This window comes from Geotrypetes seraphini, chromosome 19, assembly GCF_902459505.1.
Source record: "Geotrypetes seraphini chromosome 19, aGeoSer1.1, whole genome shotgun sequence".
In the NCBI taxonomy this organism is placed as follows: domain Eukaryota; kingdom Metazoa; phylum Chordata; class Amphibia; order Gymnophiona; family Dermophiidae; genus Geotrypetes; species Geotrypetes seraphini.
Window position 1 is genome coordinate 32,936,955 of NC_047102.1, and position 14,371 is coordinate 32,951,325.

Here is a 14,371-nt window from a genome sequence, read left to right on the forward strand (position 1 = left end):
GTCAAATATGACACATTTTCTTTTTGAGATGTTCATTTCTTGCTATTAAGTACCTGTAACAACTACAGAACTAACCCTTCCTCCCCCCCCCCTTTTACTAAGCTGCGGTAGAGGTTTCTACTTCAGTCTAAAGCGTTAAATGATCTACTACTCCATTCATAAGCCTGGCACCCTGTGTTTCTCAACACATAGTAAACATTCCCTTAGGGGTATGTGAGCTGCTTATTGGGGGTATGCGCTGCCACAGATATTGCCTGCCCGCCCGCCGCCGGGATCCCTCTGTCCTGCCTGCCCTCCTCCATCAAAGCCAACACAACCCCAGCCCCTACTCCTCTCAGCTGGATCCAACCTCTCCCCTGTTCCCGATTCCCCCACCTAACAGCTCCTTGCCACTGTATTTTAAAATCTTTCGGCAGCTGGAGGCGCAACAAAGCTAGCCTCCCGCCGTCGGCCTGCCTCAGAAGTATTCTTTCTGCAGCGTTCTGCCTAAACAAAAAGTTGTCTTTTCCTAAGTGTTCTGGATAATAATGCTGAATATCTCCACTCTATCTGGATATGCATTGCTTAATATCTGGATTTGTTTTACCCACAGCAGTTGACACAAAAAAAAAACCATTGTATGTCCTGGCTCAATATTACTCTGAGATTTTCATCACTTTCTTTACTGAAATAACTTTCTATGAGTACATTTCATTCAGTATACAGCATTAACACAAGATCAGAAAACAAACTGGAAAGCTAGGACCAAAGTATATGCTATAAAACAGGAAAACGCAATGGTAGAATAAGGAACAAAGAATAATTTTTCTTTAATGAACAGGATGTTCTTTGAAAGCTTTTCAGGTTTACATGCTCTGTTGTTCTATCGACAAGCATGTTTTGTGTGTTCTAGAAGGCTGGGGTGATGTTTGTGTGATATGGATATCCTTATAGGTGATTTGATTTGATGTATTTGACATATCACTTAGCCCAAAAGTACTAAAGCAGTTTAGAATAAAAACAAAGAAACAAACAATGTGCAGAATAAAATAATTCACATTAAAGTAATAAATATAATACAATTTAATAATATGAAAAAAGTCATAAAATTCTCCAAATAAACATGAACTAGATCCAAAGTGATTTCACTGCAATTTTTGCTACTCATTTCCAGACATTGGTTCAGCACAAGAGCAAGAGTTGCTTCTCCTTTATACCCACTTCATGTTAAATACGGGAGTGTCAAGAGCGTGAGGGAGGATCTTACCTTCCAGATGGGTGACTGTCACATTGCTGTAGATGTTATTGATGGAACGACAGGTTAGGACGCTGTGGTTTCCACATGGCTCGTAGTGCCACTCACACTCATGTGGTGGGTTGTAATAGTCACAGAATATTGCTAAAGAAAGAAAGATTATGTCAAAAGAGAAATTCATTCATAAGAAGAAGCATCTTGGCTTCCTTCCTCTTTACTGGAAGCCAAACCAGTGTCCCAGTGTTTAGCTTTCTACCTGTATATAGCGCCTGGATCTCTGACCCCAGCAGCTTGGTAAACTATTCCAAAACTTGGGCTGCAGTATAAACAGCACAGAGATGATAGAAAACAAAGAAATCATGATAATTAGTGCACCAGATGGCTTGGCAAGTGTATGAGGATTTAAAATTAGGACGGATAGGAGAGACAGGTGGATGGTTTTGATAATGCTACCAGCTCTTACTGGCAACCTCATGAGACTGGGGGAACTCACAACAGCCATTCAGATAGTGGCTTTGCATGGGGCAGGAGCTTAGGAAGCTCTCTCCTGCCTTGGTTCACCACTGGACCACCAGGTCTTATGGCAGGCCTGGTGAAGGACTGCAACAGGTCCGGGAAGGGGGCGGGTGGGTGCTGACCTGAATATAAACCATTTTTGGGCCCCATAATTTTGGTTTATATTCAAGTATATACAGGGTATGTAATTTATTCCCTGTAAAGAAACTATCGTGTGCAGTAAATCCTTTCAAAGTGCAATGGAGCCAATATTCAGACCATATGAGTTAGCTGAGCTGACTCTCACGGTGAGTCCTGAGCCCAGATATTCAATACTGGGCTGTTTCTGGCGACTGGCATTGAATATCTGGTGTAATTTTGGCTGCTAAAAATTTAGCTTGCCAAGCCAATATTCAGCACTGGCTGGCTAGGTTTATAGTGGCCAAAGATAGACCAGCTATGTACTTGGCCCGATTTGGCCACTCAGTTAGAGGATATCCGGCTAAGTCACATGACATACAGTAGCTGATTTTCCACTCTCCATTAACCACTAATATTCAGTGGCCAACTTGTGCTGAATATTACCCTTAAGCAGCTATGTGCTATTCCTTGCCGATTTAATAGGTTGAATATATAGTGGAATGTTTTTGGAACATCCATATTAATTTGGGAAGTATTTAGATCTTCCCTGGGACGTAACTAGGCAGGGATGGATGGAACTGGGTGGGCCTGGGAGCGGGTCTAGGGGGTCCAGATTTTCCAAACGGTAAATCTGGTAACCCTAGTTAAGGGACTGGTTAATCTGCTGGCTAGGTTGGTGGGCAGTAGGGTTATGGATTGAAAGTAGAGAATGACACGGTGACAAAATTTATCACCATTCCCGTCCCCGCGGATAACCGCGGGAAACCATCTTCATGTCATTCTTTAAGGAGAGAGGGAAGAATCAGAGTATAATTGGGCACAACCACTGACATGCAAGTTTTGCTTTGAAGAATGCTGGTGTAGAAGGACTGAGGTTGAAATAGACACTAGAAAATGATATGGGATTATTTCCCGTGGTTATCCGCGGGGACAGGAACGGTGATGAATTTTGTCACCGTGTCATTCTCTAATTGAAAGCTATATAAAAAATGGTTTTCAGTCTGCTTTTAAACAAGGTAAGGGAAAGGGCTTGGTGGACAAACTCAGATAATTTATTCCAGGTATAGGGGGAAACTGGATGAAAGGAATGAAGTCTGGAATTGGCAGTAGAGGAGAAAGGTACCGCTAAGAGCAGCTTATCTGAGGAATGGAGTTCTCTGGCAGGTGTATAAGGAGAGAGAAGAGATATTGAGGGGCAGCAGAATGAACACACTTGTAGGTCAGCAATAGGAGCTTGAACTGTATGTGAAGGCAAATAGCGAGCCAGTGAAGTGATTTAAGGAGAGGGGTGACATGAGTGTAGCGAGGTTGGTAAAGATGAGCCGTGCAGCAGAGTTTTGCACAGATTGCAGGGGGGAGATGCAACATTGCGGGAGACCAGTTAGAAGTAGATTGCAGTAATCTAAGCATGAGGTTATAAGAGTGTGGAAAAGGGTCCGGATAGTGTGCTTAGAGAGGAAGGGGTGAATTTTGGTGATGTTGTAGAGATAAAAGCGACAGGTCCTAGCAGTTTGTTGAATGCGCATAGAAAATGAGAGGTCGGAATCGGAGACGTCTCCAAGGTTGTGATCAGAGGCGACTGGAACGATGACTATTATTTACAGAGATGGGAAACAGGGGAAGAGGAGCAGAAGGTTTAGGAGGAAAGAAGAGCAGCTCAGTCTTGGACCCATTTAGTTTCAGATAATGGCAGGACATCCAGGAATCAATGTCAGCCAAACAGGCAGAGACTTTTTCTTGAACTTTAGGTGAAATTTCAGGTGTTGAGCACTAGATCTGGGAGTCATCAGCATATAGGTGATACTGGAAGCCATGGGAGGAGATAAGGGCACCAAGGGAAGAGGTCTAGAGAGAGAAAAGAAGAGGTCCTAAGACGGAATCCTGGGGCACGCCAACCGCTAGAGCAGGGTAGCAGCAGAAGATGACCCACCAACACAACACTAAAGGTGCAATGGGATAGGTAGGAGGCAAACCAGGAGAGGACAGATTTGCGGAATCCAAGGAAGGACATCGTATCAAGGAGTAAGCTGTGATTAACAGTTATCAAAGGCAGCCAGAGGTCAAGAAGGATGAGGATCGAGTAAAGTCCCTTAGATCTTGCCTAAAGTAATTGACCAGTATATCACAGGCCTGCAGTCTCTAGCCATTCAGTGATCACTAGTTCCTGGATTCATGCAAACCCTTCTTCAAACTAAATATCCCTTTTACAATTAATATCTACTGTACAATTAGAACTTTGCCATGCTTTATACTTAAAATTTAAATCGTATATTGGAAAATTAGGGAAATCTCTCTACTTTAAAATTACTGAGCTTTGGAATAACTTTCCTGTCCAGCTGCGTAATTTGGGTTCTTTCCAATTATTTCAAAAACATCTAAAAACGTGGCTATTTTCAAAAATGTAATTTCCACTGCTCTCTATATAACCACTAATTCTTATTTATTTTCCTTTCTTAAACTCTTGTAAACCGTGTCGAGCTCTATCCTTATAGAGAAGATGTGGTATATAAGCTTAAGGTTTAGTTTAGTTTATTGAATCCTAATACTTGTAATGTTGTTCATCTTAAATGGGAAAATAGAAATAATTGTTTGCATGAATCATTGCATGTGTCTTCTACAGGGCAAATTTACAAAGACCTGTAAAGCACTGTACTTACGACATATATCAGGTGTCCTCCAGTAAACACAGGCCTCAGCTTTGGTGCATTCCTGGGCGTAGGCAGCCACTGCAGTACAGAAACACTCACAGTCTCCTCCACTGTCACAGGAGCAGGCATCATGCACACAGGCTTCATAAAATGGATTTGGATCCACCTATTAAAAGAGAAAAATGTCTACTCTATATTCTGGATTTTTTTAGGAGGTACTAGATAAAAAGACCAAAAAAATAGATCTGTTGTTTATAATTTTTGGATTAAAACAGTACATTTTATTTAAACTTCATTCCGCTAGTGTGTGCATTAAGTGATACAGATGCAGCCACCTTTGAGATGGATGAATTAACTGGAATTTGTGTCACACAAACTAAAATGGAAAGTGGAGAGAAGGGGAAGCAGAGGAGTACTACATGCCGTGGTAAGAGAGACTTGAAGGCATGTGCCCAAAGGGAGGTATCCAAAGGGGAATGTTGGAGTTTTGCTGGAACCAATGTTGTTCCGCAGTAGTGTTAGTTATCATTGCTGGTGGAGGATTAACTCAAGGTAATTTGTAATATGGGGAAGGTTAAGAGTAAATTAAAGCACTTTTTCTCTCTCTCAAGTGCTGTAGGACCTGTTGATAAACGTGTGGGTAGTCAAGCCTGGGGATATATCAGTCCAGGGACATAGCTTTTTTCCTGAATCAGGTGCTCTCTTAGTTTGGAGAGCAGCTCTGGGGAGGCAGTCACAGTAAAATAGGTCCTGGCATCTACACAAACTGAAGGAAATAACAGGAGGGTGGGTAGTTTTCAAATAGCCTATTTTTATCCAAGTCATTCTGGGAGTGGTGGTCTGGAAGTGACATAGTTGTTGTGGGCAAAGGGGTCTAAAAGTTAATTGAAAGCGCAGGCGCCTAATACCCTTGCCATAGGCAACGTTAATGCAGGCCAGTGTCAGACTCTACCGGAGTGGTAAGTGTTGTAGCCTCATTCACAGGATGGCACAAACCTTTAACTCCCTCCTCAGACACTTGAACCAATGGGTCAGAGTGTGTGAGTGTGTCTGTGTGTGCGTGCTATTCTATAACTTGGTGCAATGCCACATGCTGATTGCCAATTCAATAATGGCATCCATATGTCAAGATGCCATTATAGAATAGTAACACCTAATTTGAGCACCTAAATTTAGGCATGACCATTTCTTCCAGTTCACAAGTCCTTTTTTGGTGGGGGGTTTTGAATAAAATTGACTAGTTCTTTGACCCCAATGTTTATTGAGTTAAATTAAACCCACGTATCCACTGTAAGGAGCAGCTGACCCAAAAGGGTTGGTGGCGGTCCGTGTTTCGGCTAACAGTCTCTAATCATATCATCAGGCTGGCATGTACTGTTTCATTCACATCTTTGGGGAGTGACTACTAAGGGAGTAAGGTGGGGTCTTGCCTTCATCCCTCTAGTGGTCATCTGGTCAGTTTGGGCACCATTCTGGCACTTTTTCATTATGGAAAACAGGACAAAAGCCTGCCCTAGTTCCGCCCAATCCACCTCCTTGAGATTTAGACAGACTGCGGATGAAAAGCATAAAATCCAATCTAGAAAATGGGTTTCCAAAACAGCAAATTGGAAGGGTTTGGCGAGAAAAACATCCATCCACTTTGGGGCCATTTTTCTTTTTTGAAAACTAGCCCCCGTGTTTCACATCATTACATTTTGCCCCATCTTGGTTTCTTTCGCAATGCTCGTCACCACTAGGAAACAGTACTGGAATGAGAGTGTAAAAGCCAACCCAACTGAAGAGAGCTTTTGTTTGCTTTACTAACCTTGCTGTGGCAAATCTTGAACACCTCACTCTTGATAAGACTGCACTGTTTCTCAGCCCAAGCCTTCCTGTGTGGCTTCAGCTCACAGGGTAGGATTTCATGGTCCACATCTGGGCAGGTGGCAGTAGCTTTCCAGCTGTTTCCAAACTCCAGTGGTTTGGTCACCAGAAGCTGGTGCCTGCTGGTAAAGTCGTTGTTGGATATGCCATCAAAATTGCCACACAGGCCACAGACTTTACCCTACAAAAGAAGAAACAGATGCTGAATGCATAACGACAATGAATAATCTATCTGCACATCTTTATGTGTACAGTATATTCAGTGACACGGTCCAGCTAACTGCACCTGGATCAATTACACTGTGCGACTGTCTTATTATCAAGTTTTACAACCACAGCTCCCTTTCAGAACGGTACCGTTATTATGAGAACCAATCTTAAACAAAAAAGTCACAATACCAACTAGTCTCTTATAGATTTTACATTTTGAATTTTTGCAAGATCTTCAGAAATGCTTCCCATGGGATCTCAATTATGCGTCACAAGATGTAGTGCACTCAATTCGTCATTTGACCTAGCAAGTTTTTATTCAATAAATATTTTCAATTTTCCAGTATATACTCTCCATAAATATTTTGAAATGAAATACAGTATTCCCCTGATATTCGCGGGGATTCCGTTCCAGGAACCTCCGCGGATTTCAAAATATCGCAAATATGGTTTCTCCCCTGTCAAAAGGCAGGAGAAGGCAGCTGGAGCACCGGTGAGTGAAGAAAATCACTCGCAGTATTCTCCGACTGCCTCTTCCTGTTACTAAAGTAAGGCTACACCAATCAGGAGCTCCTGATTGGTGTAGCCCAGCTTTTAGTAACTGATTAGCGCACGCTAACTGCTAATGTGAGTCTATGGATGCGTTAGCGTGTTCTAATTGGTTAGCGCACCTTAGTAAAAGAGGGGGTTTATGTGTAAGTCTTTATATTTTATCCTGTATACCATTGGAAGCCTATATTGTAGAAACAATGCTGTTACATGATCAAATTTTTGTTTATGACCCAACAATTTCAGAGTCGTATTTTGGAGATGTTCTTCCTCGTATGATTTTCACTAGTCTTTCAATGATGACTGAGCATCATTCTCTATTATTGCAGAAGATGTGAATTGGGAAGCTCAGGTGTGTACACAGGACAGGTTAATAGCAGGTTGATATTTAACACTGTAAGACTTCTTTTTCATACTGACAACAATTTAAGCTTAACAGTCGAGTACCAGTTACCGGTAACATGTTCCAATAATTAGATTGTCTGGAACATATCATCTCTTATTCCCTCATAAGGTGTTCTTATAAGCTTAAGACTGAAGTCTTCTAGTTTTCAATTTCATCTTAAAAGTGCAGAATTATAAAGAGTCTACACATGCAATTCTTAGGTTTTGTAAGAAAAACTAATAGTACATATGATGTAAAGTAATATCTGTTATGGTATAAGAATCATTTCCTTGTACTAGACAGTATTATAAGATCAGCTTTACCAGCCAGCCTTCACCTGCCCTTCATCTGTGAGAATTCAGCAAGAAGATTCCCAAAGATTAACAGAGTCATCAAAGGAATTTAATAGGCATCGGAGCTTTTGCCGTGTAAAAGGGGGTTTGGTGTATAAATGCACTCACATGTAAATAAAAATAAGGTTAATGTGGTCATGTTTTTATGCTTAAATAAAACCTGTTTGCCAAGCTTTCAAAGATTTTGCATTCTGTGCTCCACCATAAACAGAAGAACAATAATCTCACCTTGTATGCCGGAGATAGGTTGATGAATATGGTGGTCTTTTTGTCCCAGATGAGCATGACTCCATTACTAGCCTGAATAACCAGGTATATTCCTACTTCATGGGTTAGATATGATACATGCTTCCCAGTATCTGTCTGGATTTCTACCAACTGTTTGTCCTCCAGCTTCAGCTCAATGTTCTGGAAGACAGCGAGAATCATGCTATGAGGGCATATCGTAATATTACCTAATATGGATTGAGAGACTGAACCATCAATTAATCAAGTATCAGTATAATTACCTATATGACAATAAACCCAATAGAGGAAAAACCAAACCCCAAAAATATATAACTAGATTTTCCATAAACCTTAACCTCCAGCCAGCAAGAATAATCTGGGAGGGGTGGTTTTGGAGTGATCAAAATTGCAGATATTAGCAGTGGTATGAACCATACATCAAATAATGATACCACATTCAGGTAACTGGGTTCCAGCACAAATATAGCCAAGTGAAAAAATTAGGACACCCCATGGAATATTCAGTCAAAGACCAGTGCCCTATTTGAGTCTAGCCTTACCTGCATACGTTCTGGTTCAGTAGGAACTTATCTAACCTTTTCTTGAATCCTTGGAGGGTGCTTTCCCATATAACAGATTCCGGAAGAGCGTTCCAGTTCTCTACCACTCTCTGGGTGAAGAAGAACTTTTTTACATTTGTACGGAATCTATCCCCTTTTAACTTTAGAGAGTGCCCTCTCGTTCTCTCCACCTTGGAGAAGGTGAACAATCTCTCTTTCTCCACTAAGTCAATTCTCTTCAATATCTTGAATGTTTCGATCATGTCCCCTCTCAGTCTCCTCTTTTCAAGGGAGAAGAGGCCCTCTTTGCCCTTCCAGTCCCTTTACCATTTTTATCTCTCTTCTCTGGACCCTTTCGAGTAGTACTATGTCCTTTTTCATGTACGGCGATCAGTGTTGGATGCAGTATTCCAGGTGGAGGCGTACCATGGTCCGGTACAGCGGCATGGTAACCTTCTCCAATCTGTTTGTGATCCCCTTCTTAATAATTCCTAACATTCTGTTTGCCCTTTTTGCCGCCACTGCGCATTGCACGGACGGTTTCATTGACTTGTCTACAAATCTTTTTTTTATTTATCTCTGGAAAAGAAAGTGATGTAATTGCAGGTAAACAACAAAAACTTTCCATAGGCCATTATTGAGATGGCTTGGAAAAATCCACAGCTTATTCCTATGATAAGCAGCATAAAATCTGTTTTACTCCTTGGGATCTTGCCAGGTACTGTTGGAAAAAGGATACTGGGCTTGATGAATCTACCTATGGCAATTCTTATCTGTTAGTTGACTCCAGAAACCTGGAAATTCATTGACGGTGCCTAAATATTGCCCAGAATTGCATTTCCTGATTTAATGCCAGTGGTGGTCAGCAAATGGTTGATTGTTGCATGCTGAATATTGGACCCCAGATTTTTTTTTGTCTATAACAGCTGGTGTTTAAAAAAATGTCGATTACTATGGGCTGGAAGCCAATTTCCATCCTTTTCACTTTGGTTTGAAAATACTTCATATGCTTATTGGTCCATCTATACTGGAAAATTAGGGAAGTCTCTTCTTTTCCAAATTACTGAGCTCTGGAATAATTTTCCTATCCAGTTGCGGAATCTGGCCTCTCTCCAATTATTCCGAAAACATCTGAAAACTTGGCCTTTTTCAAAATTGTAAACTTCCCTCTATATTATCCCAATTCCTATTGTATTTACTCCTTTTAATTTTCTGTAAACCGTGCCGAACTCTGTCTTTATAGAGAAGATGCGGTATATAAGTCTAAGGTTTAGTTTAGTTTAGATTTTGAATGTACAGTGACATACAGAGAAGAAAAGCAATGAAAATTCACTATAGCCAAATGGTTTTAATACATGTTAAAAATACAGAAATAAAATAATTCATTTAAAAAGAAAGGCAAAATGAAATGAAAATGTTTCCTTTACACATCTTTGTTCATGAGTCCCCACCCATGAGCTATGTTCCCTCTAAGCTGAGCATGTGAGCAATTGCTCACACAGTAAGAGTGTCGCTCAAAAAGATACTTACAAATTTGGGAAATTGTTGTTTTTTAGAACTTGCTGCTCACATGAGAAAAACTGTGCACACCCCTAGCTAGTCCTTAAAGGGAGCATTGCCCACGAGTGGATTTTTTGTTCCATTGAATAATGCATGCTTCTTATGCTTTGCTAACATCTTTGAGGTAATTGTTTCTACCTATCTGCTATATAGAAGCAGATTACAGAGAGTTTGGCTTCTCTCCATGTAAGCTAGGCAAACATTTACTTACCCCAAGAAACACTTTAATTGCCTTTGAGCAGGTAACACCTGTGGTTCCACATGGAACATTCTCTGTAATGATGCTAAATGTGCCATTACCCCGTTGGCCCCCACAGTAATCCTATGAAAAGAGGAATGCAAGAAAGCATACATAAAATTAGGAAACAGCAAATTTGAGCATCTTTTTTCTGCTTAATAATCATTTTTAAAACCTCATGCTATAGAGTCAAAGTTAAAAATGATTCTGCTTCTTCTCCAACGTTTTTATGACTGACGTGTATACATTCTGATATTGTTATCTTTTGACCTGAGAAAAGAGGTCTTAGCCTCTGAAAGTCGAAAAGGAAGCAATTCTTGTGCGCCCAATTTGCATGGATAGTGACCTCAGTCTATAAACTGGAATTGGTGAACCTAAATGTAAGCATGCACATTTATACCAGATCTATAGCTAGTATAATTGGTGCACTTCAATGCACAATTCACACTTATAACTTGCAATATGTTCCAAATCAGTGTTTCTCAACTTGGTCCTGGAGTAGCCCCTGGCCAGTCAGGTTTTCATGATATCCACAATGAATATGCATAAACTCAATTTGCATACACTGCCTCCATTATATGCAAATTTTTTCATGTATATTCATTTTGGATATCCTGAAAACCTGACTGGCCAGGGGCTACTCCAGGACTGAGTTGAGAAACACTGCACTAAGTAACCTGCCCAAAGGTGGTCATACCTGTGACACATTCATGCCCCTCCCCCGTGAACTCTCTCATGCAGTTATGCATTAAAGGGGATATTCTATAAATGGTGCCATTGAAAAATGCCATTTAAAATGGGGAAAAAATAGTAAAAATAAAGTGCCTAATGGTGCCTAAATAACAGGTGCTGGAATTACACCTATCTGGCGCTTTACGGTGCTTAACGCCACAATGCTGGAAATGGCATTAAGCACCGTAAAGTGCCCATGTAGGCACGATTCACAACATAGACAGACGGCTATGTTTCCAGCGCTTATCTTTCATGGTGGCGCGATTCTCTATAGGGCGCTGTCACGTGATTGACACATGATTGGCAACTGCTTTGTTGGCGTCCTATGGAGAATCTGGACCCAAGCCATTATTGTGCAACTGCCTCTTATTCACCCAAGTGAATGACAGTTATCTATAAATTTAAGCATGCAAATAGTGCTTAAATTTAGGCCACCTCATAGAATAAGGGGAAAATATATTAAGTAAATCCAATAAAAAGCTATTTTTATTAACCTCTAAAGAGGATGCACTGAGAAAGAATATTCTTAACTTTGCAAAGCAGGCTCTGAAAACTGAATTTGTGCGCACTGTGGAAAAAAAAAGTATTCCCAAATTGACTTCAGAGTCAGACAAAGAGACAAATCAGTCACTGTTAAACATAGAAACACAGAAACATGATGGCCAAATGGCCATTCAGTTTGCCCATCCACAGCATCCACTATCTCCTCCTCTCTCTAGGCTAAGGCACTTAACACTTGCATTATGAGGCCATAGAGCTTTTTTGGTTATAGAAAAATGACGTCCAATAAAGGCCAAATGGCCCATCCAGTCTACCCATCCACAGCATCCCCTATCTCCTCCTCTCTCTAAGAGAACCCACCTGCCTATCCCATGCTTTCTTGAATTAAGCCACAATCTTGGTCTCCACTACCTCTACTGGGAGACTATTCCATGCATCTACCACCCTTTCTGTAAAAACATATTTCCTTAGATTATTTATGAGCCTATCACCTCTTAACTTCATCCTATGCCCTCTCATTCCAGAGCTTCCTTTCAAATGAAAGACTCGCCTCAAGCGCACTTATGCCATGTAGGTATTAAATTACCTGGGAAGCCACATATTCACAGTGGCCATCAAAGTCATAGGATTTGCCGTCAAAGGTAATGTAATGGCCACTTCCGTAGATTGTACAGGTCCCATAGCACATAACGTTGGTGCAGCTCCACTTCCCTCTCCGACACGTACTATAAGAAAACAAGGAGACCTGAGCTATTGAAGAAGATTTACAAAAGACACTAGGAGATGCGTTTCGGCGTCCCACTTAAAGTTTGATCGGATCGTTTTACACCCTGAGGCAGCAGATTCGTGAAACGCTGGCCACCGTCGGTGTACCAATCATTCGAAGATAAGTTGACAATCTCTACTATCTTGTTTGTATGCACAAACAGCCCTGCCTAAAGTTTTTATGTATGGGGAGTGCAAATGGAGGTTTTTTGCCAGTGAGGTTATTGTTTAACCACCTTGGACCACCATTGTGGTGGTGGGAGGGCTCCAGTCTGAGGCTTTTTCCTCCATTTTTTGAAACTCCTCTTCACTTGAACTGAGGCAGCACTGTCCACTGACACATGATTTATTCATTTTTTTGCTATTGTGAAAGTGTAGATTTGAGTATTATTGAATTTTCACATATCCGAGTTAATTTCGGCTCTGAGAGGTAATGACATCCATAATTTTGCAATTTCATAATTACGCACTGAAGCAGACCCACAGGGAAAGCAGACAAATCTCTAGATACTTTTTGCCCAGCAGTTTACAAAGAGAAAGTTTTTTTACTTTGAGAACTGATTAAAAGTCTGCAGGTTAAGTGATAACTAGTCTGTCACAAATTAGTTTTTGTTCAGTAGCCCTGCAAACTTCTAATAGTGATCCAGGAGATGGCAGAAACTCTGATTTACACTGAAAGTTTACTGTTATAAAAACGACAATTAAAAAAGAATACATAATTGAGGGTAATTTTGAATAATGACTATCGTGCCACATGAGTCGGCTCGCTTGCTTTGGTCTACTGAGCATTTGGACTTGTCTGTCCCATCTGTGCGGGACTTGAGGCTTTCAACATCTAGGAATAGTGTTTTTTCACTGCCTTGGCCCCAGGGAATGGAACAACCTTCCAGAATATATCCGCCATCAGCAGAATTTACAGAACTTTAAGAAAATATTGAAAAGACATTTGTTCTATATGATGAAATATGGGGTATTTGAGTGATCGAGGTAACAGTAGTGGTAACTTGAGTACAGAGTGCAGGTCACTGTTGTATTTCTTGGTCTGCTTTCTGTTATTGGTTTTAATGATACTCGCTATGGTAGTGACTTGTATATCAAACTATTCCAAAGTTCTTCTTAATATCATAACAATTCTTATGTAATCCACCTTGAACCGCAAGGTAATGGTGGAACAGAAATCACTAATGTAATGTAATGTAATCATAGGCATTTTTATACTCTGATGTATTCTGATGCTTGCTGTTGAAGCAATTTGTATGTTACTTGTATTTTTATACTTTGTGTATATTTTGGTTAAAGTGAGGGTTGTGTTGATGTGATTTGTATGTAAAATTGTTACTCGCCCTGGATAAGGGCGGGAGATAAATAAACAAACAAACAAGCAAACAAAGCCGATTTTCTACTTTATATTAAATTTAAAGACAGATTTTTCCAGCATTACTGGATAGCTGACCTATCCACAGAGAGGCACCATTCTGCAGATGAAATATAATCTTCTGCCCTTCTTCCGCCCACCTTTCCACATCTTCCCATTCATATTTTACACCCTTCTTATAATCAGTCTTGATGTGTAGCACCTTACCATGTGTTACAATCCACTTTAATATAAGCTCCATGGGAATAAAATCTTTCATTGTGAACGCATGGGCAGTCATCTTCTTCCACACAGACCCCTTTGCCATCATCCATCAGTCCTTCTGGGCACACACATCCAGAGACACACTCTGTGCGAAACTGCAAACAGAAGCAAGACATATTCAGCTGACCAGGAACCCCAGATAGATTCATGCACTATCATGCTAATATAACCATGTCATGTTAACGCATTCAAAAACATGGGGAACAAAATTTTATAATAGGGTGCCAAGGTTAAGAGGCCAAGTATTTTATAAATACACATAGGAGT

General features: G+C 40.7%; 2 protein-coding genes across 4 annotated transcripts in view; both read right to left on the reverse strand.

Moving 5' to 3' along the window:
- LOC117352133 overlaps nt 1–14,371 on the reverse strand; it is a 1,164,809-nt gene that overhangs the window by 594,574 nt on the left and 555,864 nt on the right. The gene's annotated exons all lie outside the window — the stretch shown is intronic.
- Nucleotides 1–14,371, reverse strand: part of MUC2 (mucin 2, oligomeric mucus/gel-forming) — a 186,906-nt gene that overhangs the window by 74,939 nt on the left and 97,596 nt on the right. For all 3 annotated transcript variants that reach the window (XM_033928255.1, XM_033928256.1, XM_033928257.1), the window contains 7 exons: nt 14,048–14,199; nt 12,287–12,425; nt 10,441–10,551; nt 8,110–8,289; nt 6,326–6,565; nt 4,528–4,684; nt 1,247–1,378 (listed from right to left, as the gene is read on the reverse strand). In XM_033928255.1, the coding sequence (XP_033784146.1) occupies nt 1,247–1,378; nt 4,528–4,684; nt 6,326–6,565; nt 8,110–8,289; nt 10,441–10,551; nt 12,287–12,425; nt 14,048–14,199 (1,111 nt within the window). The remainder of the gene's footprint in view (nt 1–1,246; nt 1,379–4,527; nt 4,685–6,325; nt 6,566–8,109; nt 8,290–10,440; nt 10,552–12,286; nt 12,426–14,047; nt 14,200–14,371) is intronic.